Genomic DNA, 11,475 nt, shown 5'->3' on the forward strand with positions numbered 1-11,475 from the left:
AAAGAAATATCTCCTTAATTTTGAGTCTTTGATTCATTTTGCATTTAGTTCCTTATCATTTATTTGAAAAAATCAAATATTGCATTCATCTTGCATTAGGAAATGAGAACAATCTTTTTCATTAGTAAATTCTTAGCATTTAGAAGTTGAAAAGCAAAGGATGTATTTTTCATTTTTTTAATTAGATTGCTTGCAAGTTAGTGGAAGACAGTAGCATAACTCTTTCCTCTTGATTTATTTGCTTGCGAGACAATGAAAAGTACCATTCTTGCATTTGCTTGCTTGTTGCTTTGCTTGCTTTGAAAGGAACCTCTCACTTTTCTTTAGTTAGTTGTTCATTGAAAATGAATGGTTTCTTTTCTCATATAGTTGCATTCTAGGAGTTTTGAAGATACATTCGATAGGGCCTTAAAACCGAGACTTAATTCAAGATTAATTGTTAAAATTTATTAAATGAACTTAAAAACGCATTGGAACCTAACGCTCACATATCTAGAGATCTAGGCTAGAGACATGTTCCGACAACGTTAAACCTAGTTTCTATTGTTTTCACTAAGGTTGGGTGATTCCTCCTCTTGTGATTCAATAGGTACTAGTATGGATTTTTGCTCCCTGTACCATCGCGTATATGTTGGGAGACCCCACTAGGTTATCATCCTATTATCCATAGGAAGTTGAGTCTACTGCCTTATGAATCATAACACACCAAACACAACATTCGGGAAGATTAACTGCCGTACGAGAAGTCCTTGGTCATTTCTCTTTCATTTTATTACCAAGGTGTATATGTAGTTTTACGATTTGTCTGGTAACCCTTTTTCCTAGAATTCTAGAGCAGTCACTTTCGTTCCTTTTCAATTCTTTAAAAGTAAAAGGATCATCTGAGTGCTTGTCCTTTCAAGCTCGTTTCCAATCGAAAGCAATAGAGTCACCTTTCATCCTTTTCCCGACTCTTAAAAAATGAAAAGGCAAAGTTTTGTTTCAGTGTCCTAAAATTAATTTCCCATGAAATATTCCCAGTAAAAGTTGACTTCCGTAGTAATTCTTTAGAGTCGATTCCAATGGAAACATTTCTGGATGCTACCAGTCAAGGGTTCCCCTTGGAAGGGAATCCTGGTCCTTTTCCTTCCTTCAGAAATGTTGGTGCTCCTTATATGGCAACGTTGTCCCTCCCTGGGTTAACCATTGGTTTACCTGTCTGGTTATTTTCGACCTCAGTGATCCCGAGTGTCTCAACTCCTACCCCGCCGTCTCCTTCATTCGAATCATGACATGATGATTCTAAGGTTGACCCCTTGCCTTCTTCCCCTGTTTCTTCACCTTCCTCTTCTACTTCGCCTGGTGAAAGTTTCAAATCTAGTAACCAGGAGGCTAAGAAGAAGAAGAAGAAGACGAAGAAGAAGAAGTCAGCTAAGAAAGGGGCCGACCGTGCGGCTGTTACTCCAAATGCACTTCCCATCGGAAAACCTTCTGATCCTCCACGAAAGGTCAGATTCCCTTGCAGGTTGTGTAAGGGTGACCATCTCCTCCGAGAATCTCGTGGCATTCCCAGAGTCCTAGAGGTATGGTCTCAAAATCTGGACCAACCATCCTCGTCGACCTCTGGAGATCATGTCGACGTTACATGGCTAGCGATGATAAGAATAAAGGGAAGATTAGATTTCCTTGTAGGTTATGTGAAGGAGAACATCTTATTCACCTTTGTCCTCTTATGGATAAAGCTTCCAAAGTTTTGGAAAACCTTACAGCTCCTCAACCCCAACTTCCTATTGGTTATCAGAGGCTATCTTCTGACCCTCCCCCAGTTGGAAAAGAGATTGACTTAGATTCATCTCTTACCCATCCTGCTCTTCATGAGCTTGACTCTCTTGTGTCTGTTCCTGACCAACCATTGGTCAGAGAGAGTGTCGACTTGGTTTCGCCACCAATTGATCACTTTGTCCTGGAAGAGCGTGGTAATCTTACTGCTCATGTTCTACTCGTCTCCTCAGATTCTCATGAATCAAAGAGTGACCCTCCCGTCCCGATTGTTCAGGAGAGTCCTTCTTCTATTTCTACAGAGCATAAGGGAAATCATATGATACCCCCACCAAGTGGTTCTATCATTTCTTTCGATTGGAGTCACTTGACTGCTTTCCGCCTCCCATCTTTTGTGCCTTTCTGGATTACAGTACAAGCCTATAATATGGTAGTACCTGGCACTCTATTAGATGAAGGTACACCGGTTAGCATCATTTCTTCTATTACTTGGCAAGCTTTGGGCCCTCCACAGCTTGTGCCTGTCACCCAGAATCTGTTGGCTTTCAACGGAGGAACCAGTCAACCCTTAGGGATTCTTCCGCAGTTCCCTATTACTTTGGGAGGAAAGACCATCTATATAGATGTGATGGTAGTGCAAGGTTCGTTAGATTTCAATCTTCTCTTTGGACGCGACTATGTTTATGCCATGGGAGCTCTTGTTTCTTTGCTTTTCCGTGTGGTTTGTTTTCCGCATGAAGGGTGAATTGTGACTATTGATCAACTATCGTTCATTGGTCACCAAGCGTCTCCTTTGCAACCATCATCCCCTATTGTCTCTTATTTGCAAAGTACCTTCCCCGCCACAGGTCAGTTATGTGGCTACCCATTCCATCTCCACATCTGCTGATGATCACACAGCTGGTATAATACATCATGTACTAGGGGCATTGGAACCTGATTTGTGTTTGGTACCAAATGACATGTATTCGTCCCTGAGTGTGGAACTTCCATCTAGTGAAGACCTCTTGGGAGCCATGTTCTCACATTGTCCATGAACAAGAGTCACGAGGACGGTTCTTGTCTTGTGTCAACCTCGTTCAAAAAATGAAACAAGGAGTTATGAGGATAGTTCTTGGTATTGTGTCAACCTCATTAAAAAATGACATAAGGAATCTGAGCAGAGTTCCTTGTCTTGTGTCAAGCTCATTAAATCATGAAACAAGGTCCCTTGGAGCCAAGTTCCAAATTGAGTCTTTGATTAAGATCTCATTAAATCCCAGTCGAGTCTTTCCAAGATCTCGTAAGTGAACCTTCATTCCATCCACCTAGTTGAATGAAATGAAGCTTGGGGGGCATGTACCTCGATTTGAGTCATTATGTTGGGGGCATGCGAACTTATAGCAAGCATGGTTTTTCATTTCAAGCTTGTGTAAACATGAAACTGAATCCAAGCAGAGTTCTCTATGGTTCAAGCTTGTGTAAAAATGAACCTATGCCCGATTTACATCTCATGATTGTCGTTTTAATCAGCTGAATTCCGCTAGATGAGCCTTGGTTGTTTCATTCCATCCATCTCTTTGGCCAATCACATGCTTTCACTTGGTTGTTTTCCTTTCCTGAGGGACCACAGCGATGAGTGGTTTCATTATCCAGTCTCTTTACCATTATGTGTTTTGAGCAGTTCCTCCATTACCGGAACGAGTTGCTACCCTTTATGCCACTCGTTCCTCCAGGACGAGTCACCTTTAAGATCTTTTCTGACTCGTAAAAGATGAAAATATTGTTGAGTTTTTTTCCCTTTTTGACTCGTTAAAGAGAATAAAAATGGGAGGTCTGCTTTTAGCTCTTTTTCGACCCTTTAAAACCAAAAAGATCACCAAGCTCTTGTCGCTTTGAACTCGTTAAAGGCTGCGAAGCGTCATCTACCCAGTATAAGTTTACCCCTTTTACGGGCTGGGATAGATTATTTATGAAAAAGGTATACGTTGATCTATCACGGTCAATAGGTTCCCTTGGGTATTGTTTTCTACCTTTTCAGATTCGAGGGACAAATTTACGAAAAGGGACCTTTGGAGTTTTATTTTCCGTGTTTTTTTCAAACTCTCTAAATATGAAAAAGACTTCGAGTTTTACCTATGTCGGACTTGTTAAAACCTGACGACATTGGACTTGTCACCATGACGAGACTGAGCTTCTCCTTCCTAGGGCTCATTAAAATCACTAGGTCAAATTCCTCTGAAGGATGAACTTACATTACAAGCATATGCTATCCCCTTCAAGCTTGTGTTTCAAAAATAAGTGGTGTACTCGCCAGAAATGGTGGGGGAAAATTGGAAACTTTCTGTTGGTTGTTACAGCAGCTTGTCACTCTTGAACATTGACACTCTTTCTGCTTCGTGTCGGGTTGGGATATCCTCATTCTATCGTTAGTGGGTTGGGATATCCTCATTCTATCATTAGCCTTCTGGGTTTTGGGTTATTCATTTTTCCTCATTCCATCTGATCCTTGCTGCAACATCATGACCTTTAATCCCTTGATACCAAAATGCTACCAAATTCCGGAGTCATGTCACCGATATGTTCAAGAGTTTAATCCTTCTGCAGTTTGTAGCCTTACACACCTTCCTCGGATTCTATGTCTCATTCGCATTCATCTTGTTTCTTTGTCTCGCGTCGATGATGTGGGAAACATTATGGCCCTCCTTCGACCAGTCACTTCCTATAGACTTTAGCTCATTATCTGGGAAGTTGATCTAGAGACTCCTTTCTGGTACCTTATAGCTTGCATGCCTTAATGGCAAGTTCTTCACATTCGACGATAGGCTTGCATCATCGGTCTTCGATCGAGTGATTTCACAAGTGTTCGACTTCAGATCATTCTTCACACTTTGTGGATTGTACTAGCAGTACCTTGAGAACCATTGACATTACTGGTGGTCTCTCTCGCGCTTGTTAACGGTTTACATCATTGGCCGGTAATCAAGTGATTTTTTAGTATGCTTGACTTCAATACATCTATTCGCATATTAGAAATTGTACTATGGTTAGGTTGGGATTCAAGACCCTGGGCTCAGATTACATAAGTCTAGGTTGCGTGGATTGATTCATACATGACACTTTTGATTGGATGGTTACAACCATGCCTGAGTCTTTTTTATGGTCCTTCTGATTGGATGGCTGCGTCCATACCACAGACCATTTATGTTTATCTTCTGTATGGCTGCGCCCATGCCTTATGAACATGTATTTCCTTTCACTCTGTACTCATGTATCGGAGATTTCAGTTGTACTTGCATCTGCAGGTTATCTGCGAGGACGTTCTGTTTCGGTTATGGATTCGTAAAGCATTTCACCCCTCCCACTCTCTCCACTTTCATGCTTTAGGGGGCATCTGTTACACAGTAATTTGTCACCGACCCCGCATTCCCTAATTCCGTACAATGCCGGTCTGTATTACTGACATCTATTATGTGTCATGTTGCAAATTATGTGTCAATACCTTCCTTGTGATCTCAGGAAGAATGTCTCAGTTCATTATCCCTAAAGAAGACCCTTTTTGCTTAAGTTTCTGGATCATCGCGGGTCAGGAAGTTAGCCCACCCGCAAAGATGGTCAAGTTTACACTAGCCCTAGTGAAGTCGTCGCTCTGTCCCTGTGTTGTACCCACGCCGAGCTACTTTTGGCATGTTTTTTAAGCAACTCGTCAAAGCTTCTAGACAAAACTACTTCATGGGCAATCCTAGGGCCAGTTGTTGGGTCAGTTGAGCTCGCCTCTCTCCTCTGGGACAGTTGTTCCACCTTTTGTGCAACTTCCCTAAGAGATAAACTCTTCCTCCCATCTCTTGTGGAACCTCTCCCTCCTATAAATGTCTCCTCCATGAATGAGATCGACTAGTTGAAGGTAGCTTGGATCTAATTGGATGATAGCTAGATGTAATTTGATAGTTTCAGGGTCCTAAGAGAGGAGTAGAGGTAGAGAGTGTTATTGGAGTGTGGAAGTAGCCTCACATGTATTTTGGCTTGAGAGATGTTTGAGTAGAGTTGGCTTGAGAATTAGCATCAACCTTTTGAACTAAGGAGAGAGTCATTTGTTCCCTTGGGAGATGGTTCACAAGTAAATGCTTATGGAGACATACCGACAGGACCCTTCGAGGAGACTTACGACGTCAAGGCTCGGTTGTAAGTTTTACTTTGATTTATATTAATAAAAAGCAATAGCTTGTTTCCTATATCGTATGTTGAAATTGTATATCAATAGCTTGAGGTTCCTTGACTCTTCAAGTAGATTGTTTGGTCGTTTTCTATTGCATTTGTGGTGTCTCTCTACATGTTGTTTTCAAGTATAAGTGACTAGAATAATGAAGGCTGGAGCAACACGACGAGGACTTGATTGAACGATGAATTGAAGGTAGGCCTTCATAACACAAACTTTCTAAGGAAATTTGCTTTGGTATTGTCTTTGCAGTGACTAGACCCACTCTATGGCTAGAGGGGTTGCCTTTGTCCGCAGAGGGAACTTTCCTGTGTCACAAGTCCCTCATGGTGTGCAGTGTGAAAATAATCCTAAGAAACAACTGAACATCTTTTCTTATCTTGTCAAGTATTTGCAATTCCATAATTCAGGGGCTATCCATTATTATAAACTGACAGGGAGAAAATATCCTTCTGGCCTGGGAATCTTGGTGGAATGGATCCATATCACATAAGCTACAAAACATCCCTCTACTCACTTGTTGGGGCCTTTGGATCGACAAGAACAAACAAATCTTTCACGACAATCCTTTCTCGCTGGATCACACCTCTAGATAGATTATTGCCATATATTCTCTCCTCCTAGAGGATGAAAACCCACCTGTTGTTACTCACAATGTTACCATGGAAGTCATCAATCACTCAATCCTTTATGCATACTTTGACATATATTCACAGCATGGTCATTGTGGAGGTGTCGTTGTTCTACACCTCGATCAAATAAACTATTACCATCTCAAAGTCGGCTGGGTCCAGGTACCAACAACTATGTTGAATTACATAGTCTTAAACTACTCATTTTTTCCCTTGAGAAGGAATGCAAATAAACTACTCATTTTTTCCCTTGAGAAAGATTGCAAATAAACTAATTTTTTTGCTTTGATTCAAAAGTGGTGATTGACTGGTTCACATTGAAGTCCACATGCCACACACACTCTCTCATAAATTTATTTGATGAAGTACTTTTGCTCACATCTTGTTTTGATGCAATATTTGTCGCCATATTTACAAGGAGCAGAACCATTCTGCAGTGTATCCAAAAAAGGTGTGCAACAGGTGTTTGGCACTTGTCATGTGACATAAATAGTTGACACTGAACATTACTAATACTACCACTGACCTTTTGCTGAGGATTTACAGGTGCTCGCGGATATACATGATTTACATTGGTTTTTTTTATCATTATAGGCACATCATACATTGCTACAGTGGGAGATATCGCACCTTTTTTCTGCACTCTACAAATTTTTGTATTTTTGTTTCTTAGCATACTTGTTACAGTTGTATATTCATATATGAACTCGAATGACTCTGGTCAATGGTTGATATAGTAAAATCAGAAATTTTCGGCTATGGTGACTTTGAACTATACAATATGTAATTTTCATCTTGTCATTAATGAAAATTAGGATTTTTCCTCGAGGAAAAAATAATTGAAGAGGAACAAAATATACTCTCTCTCTCAATGCTTTTGAGCATGTTTTATTCACATTTTTTTGGGGTTATGACTTATTGTCTTTGATTGAATAAATGGTTGAATAACATTATTTTTCTAATTAATTATTTTACATTTACAATATATATATTAATTATTTTAGAGTTTAGCTTCAACTTATGTGTTCTGTGATTGGGAATATTTCAAAATGGAGAAATTGATGAGACTATCATATAGATACATGGGAATCTTTTCCGCTATGAATAATTAGTCACACAAAAGAGTATAACCAAAAAAACTAAATTCTTAATATAAGAAGAAAATAAATTTTTACAATTTTTTTCTTAATAATGGGATTTCAATAGATAAAAATAAAAAATAATTCTATATTATTTTTATAGATATTTTTCTTATAATTAAAAGTCACAAACATAATTTTCCATAATTTTGAATAGTTTACATAGCACTAGTTGCATCTAATGATGTTCAGAGGAGTGAAGATTGAAGATGTGGCATTGATACAAGCTAAATCAATAGTATAACATCAATCATCACCTCAAACTTGCATCCAGCTATGACCAAATTTTCGGTAAAGGTCACTCATCCCAAAACTCTTTTGGCCTAAGCATACTTAATATTGTGATGGATGACCTTTGGAAAGTCTTGGTCATTGGCAAACATTGAAAGTGATAGGTCACTCATCCCAAAACTCTTTTGGCCTAAGCATACTTAGTATTGTGATGGATGACCTTTGGAAAGTCTTGGTCATTGGCAAACATTGAAAGTGATAGGTCACTCATCCCAAAACTCTTTTGGCCTAAGCATACTTAGTATTGTGATGGATGACCTTTGGAAAGTCTTGGTCATTGGCAAACATTGAAAGTGATAGGTCACTCATCCCAAAACTCTTTTGGCCTAAGCATACTTAGTATTGTGATGGATGACCTTTGAAAAGTCTTGGTCATTGGCAAACATTGAAAGTGACAGGTCACTCATCCCAAAACTCTTTTGGCCTAAGCATACTTAGTATTGTGATGCATGACCTTTGGAAAATCTTGGTCATTGGCAAACATTGAAAGTGATAAATAAATACTATACTTTTTATTTAACTTTATCAATTTAACTTTTTCACTGATGTAACCGTCATCAAATGCCATAAATGTAAGTAAAATATTCAAAATAGGAAAAGAATTGATTAATTAAAAATGAATGCTCATACATAAAATCAAAGTAAAAATTTAGAGGAAAATAATATTAAAAAAATAAGAATAAAGCCAAAAATATATTAAACTACAGCGTCTCTTCTAAACCATGTCAAAAATACATTAAACTACCGTGTCTCTTCTAAACCATGGCATTGTTAACAACATTAGCATTAAAAAAACTGAATTTACATATCGTAGCTATCACAGAAATAGTACACTCTGGTAATGACATCGTGGTAACGACATTCTCAGAAAAGAGAGTAGAGATACAGTAGCTATCACAGAGATGGTAGGATCCGCGAACCCATAACCTATCACATCCTCGCCAATATTGATTGGCTACCACCCCTGTCAGCCAAAACTGGTGAGAGGTGTCGAAGGAAACCCTTGTCGTGTAAGCTGGCCACGGTTTCAGTCATACACTGGTTTATATGCCTAAATGAGAGACCCAAATCCTTCAGCTTCTGATTTGAAAACTTGAACGACTGGGCCCTTGGATTTATCTCATCTGAACACCTGCAGTTGACTCGATTTATCATATATCTACATCGACATGAATATATTTATAATGTGAGGGTTTAGTGAGCGCTTACTTCGTAGGGAGGGGATAACGAGGACACAGGTTGGCCAACATGTGGACCAGGTCTCCCCTATGGAGGCTGCATTCTGCGCACAGATATCTTTGCCCAGTGGCAGAGGGTGTTTCGTAAACTAAAATGTGAGCCTCTGCCACGTCCCTCACGTCCACGTATACCTGTGTTAAGTTCGCGTACGTCTTCGCTGACCCTGATAAGATTCATAACCATTAATTAAATCATTAATCCATCATGTATATTTCCAAACGAACTAACTATGACACGTATATCCAGATTACCCACCTGTCAAGTATTTCATAATATGAGCAGTGCTTGGGTTCATGGCACAGTGCAACAAGGGACCTAACACCAGGCCTGGATTAACCACTACAAGCTCTAGATTCTTTCTCTCGGCAATCTCCCATGCAGATTTCTCTGCCAAGGTTTTTGCATAGCAATACCAATTCTATAATGCATGAGTCAGGCCAAACAATTATTAGTCTATGATTTGCATTACCTCTATCTTAATATTTGGTATAAGTAATGCTGTTAAATAAAACCTTGGTTTGTACGCAGTAGTCCAAATCGCTCCAGCAGTCATCATGGACAATGGCGAGCGGGTCCCTGTTAGGATTCATGTAAACCGCGCCGATGGAAGAAGTAAAAACGACGCGCTTCACCCCAGTTTCTGCGCAGGCCTCCATCACATTCCTCGTCCCTTCGACTGCTGGTTCTATCACTTGCTCCTGCACTCAATATTAACTACATCCATCAAACCTATATAAAAAAGCAATGCTTAACAAGATCTAAAATTATCAGAATGGTCCAGGGTTGATTAATGTGATTTTAAGCTCCAAATAGCTGCATGGAAATGGAAATACAAATAGAGTTGAAAGAAGTGATGGTTACAGGGTCATCATTGAGAACTGAAGCCATGTGAAAGACACCGTGGCAACCTCTGATGACTGTGAGTAAGCTCTGGTAATGGAGAATATCAGCTTTCACAAGCTCAAGCCTCTCTTTTGCTCCTTCCAACTCTCTCAGATGCTCATACTTCCACCTATCATCTGCAATCCCCAAATCCCCTTAGAAACCCTAGTTGGACCTACATAGGTCCAGTCTAATGTTAAACCAAATAATTAAAATAAATCATGTGGCAAGAATGCTAGTAATCAGTGGATATACCAGCTGGGTTGGTCCGAACTGCTGCTCTGACAGTGTAACCTCTGATGAGGAGCATCTTGACAAGCCATGAGGCAATGAAACCCGCTGCTCCAGTAACGCAAACGGTTTGATCCGTTTGCTTATTCTGCGTCGTTTGATCTGATATCATGCTTTGGGCCAAAAGGTGCAGCCTGCAACTCCGAGATGAGCAACTTCACAGATATGTGGCTCAATGCATCATGGAAATGCAAAGGAAGTGTACGCTTTAATTATATGCCTCGTTGAAGAGAGGGGAGAAGAAATGAAAGGGAAGGGAAGGGCAGGTGAAGAATTTTGTTGATGGTAACGAAAGTACTGTTGATGTTGACAGTAACCACGTAGGCCTAGTTAAAGAGAGAGAGAAAATGAAAGGCAAGGACCGGTGAAGAGTTTTGTCGACTGTAACGAAAATTAATGTTGATACTGACGTAACCATGTCCGCATATAAATGCAAGTTAAGTCTCTCGCCAAATTTTCCCATAGACACTACTGTTGAACCGATGACCAACCAGCAAGCATTAAAGGTTAAACTCTCGCAGAGTCCAAACGTTCTATCCTTATTAATGTCAAGGACCTTTTTTTCTCATAAAACAATGAAAAATTGTGGGATGATTTTGATAAAATGTACTGAAATTTTTAAAAAAATTTGAGTTACAGTTTTCAAAGTTCAAGATTTTGAGTATTCGGAGTTTTTTTAAATAATAATCCTGAATTCATTTTTATATTAAAAAAATTATTCAAACATTACCACAATTAGACTTTTTTAAGAAAACAAAATGGACCAGAAATAATATCTGAGCGAAAGTGTCGACTCTGTAGACGAGGAGTTATTAACGTGGGATTATGAGACTGGGCACTTGCACATGGGAGTAGGTCAATTTTTAATGGAATCCGACGTCATGGAGTAGGTCAAATTTTAAGGGAACCTGACCTAATGCATATAGTAGAGATCTTTAATTTTAAAGTATAAAAGTGAAATTATTAACAATATATATATAAACAATTATTTCAAATATTAAATAATAAAATAATAAAAATTTAAATTTCTAAATAAAATAAATAAATT

The 11,475-nt window shown here is 39.2% G+C and overlaps 1 protein-coding gene across 2 annotated transcripts; it reads right to left on the minus strand.

The window, feature by feature from the left end:
• Window positions 1–8,680: 8,680 nt before the first annotated feature.
• On the minus strand, window positions 8,681–10,700 carry LOC149161961 (cinnamoyl-CoA reductase 1-like). 2 transcript variants are annotated; one of them, XM_089435604.1, is made up of 6 exons: window positions 10,392–10,700; window positions 10,116–10,273; window positions 9,767–9,952; window positions 9,510–9,672; window positions 9,225–9,417; window positions 8,681–9,147 (listed from the first exon to the last, which is right to left on the minus strand). In XM_089435604.1, the coding sequence occupies exons 1-6, from the start codon at window positions 10,537–10,539 to the stop codon at window positions 8,946–8,948; spliced, it is 1,050 nt and encodes a 349-aa protein (XP_089291730.1). In that variant the 5' UTR covers window positions 10,540–10,700; the 3' UTR covers window positions 8,681–8,945. The 2 variants fall into 2 exon arrangements, with proteins under 2 accessions (XP_089291730.1, XP_089291731.1); XM_089435605.1 differs by lacking the exon at window positions 8,681–9,147 and having other exon boundaries at window positions 9,221–9,417.
• Between the last annotated feature and the right edge of the window lie 775 nt (window positions 10,701–11,475).

Source organism: Pinus tabuliformis, chromosome 5_2, assembly GCF_031772625.1.
Source record: "Pinus tabuliformis cultivar Carrire ecotype Pingquan chromosome 5_2, CPIR1, whole genome shotgun sequence".
Taxonomy (NCBI): Eukaryota; Viridiplantae; Streptophyta; class Pinopsida; order Pinales; family Pinaceae; genus Pinus; species Pinus tabuliformis.

Coding starts and splice junctions, on each gene's coding strand:
- LOC149161961 (XM_089435604.1), bottom strand. CDS start 10,539: ATGATATCAGATCAAACGACGCAGAATAAGCAAACGGATCAAACCGTT. Junction 9,673..9,766: donor ACTACTGCGTACAAACCAAG/GTTTTATTTAAC, acceptor CATGCATTATAG/AATTGGTATTGCTATGCAAA. Junction 9,148..9,224: donor CGTTATCCCCTCCCTACGAA/GTAAGCGCTCAC, acceptor AGTCAACTGCAG/GTGTTCAGATGAGATAAATC.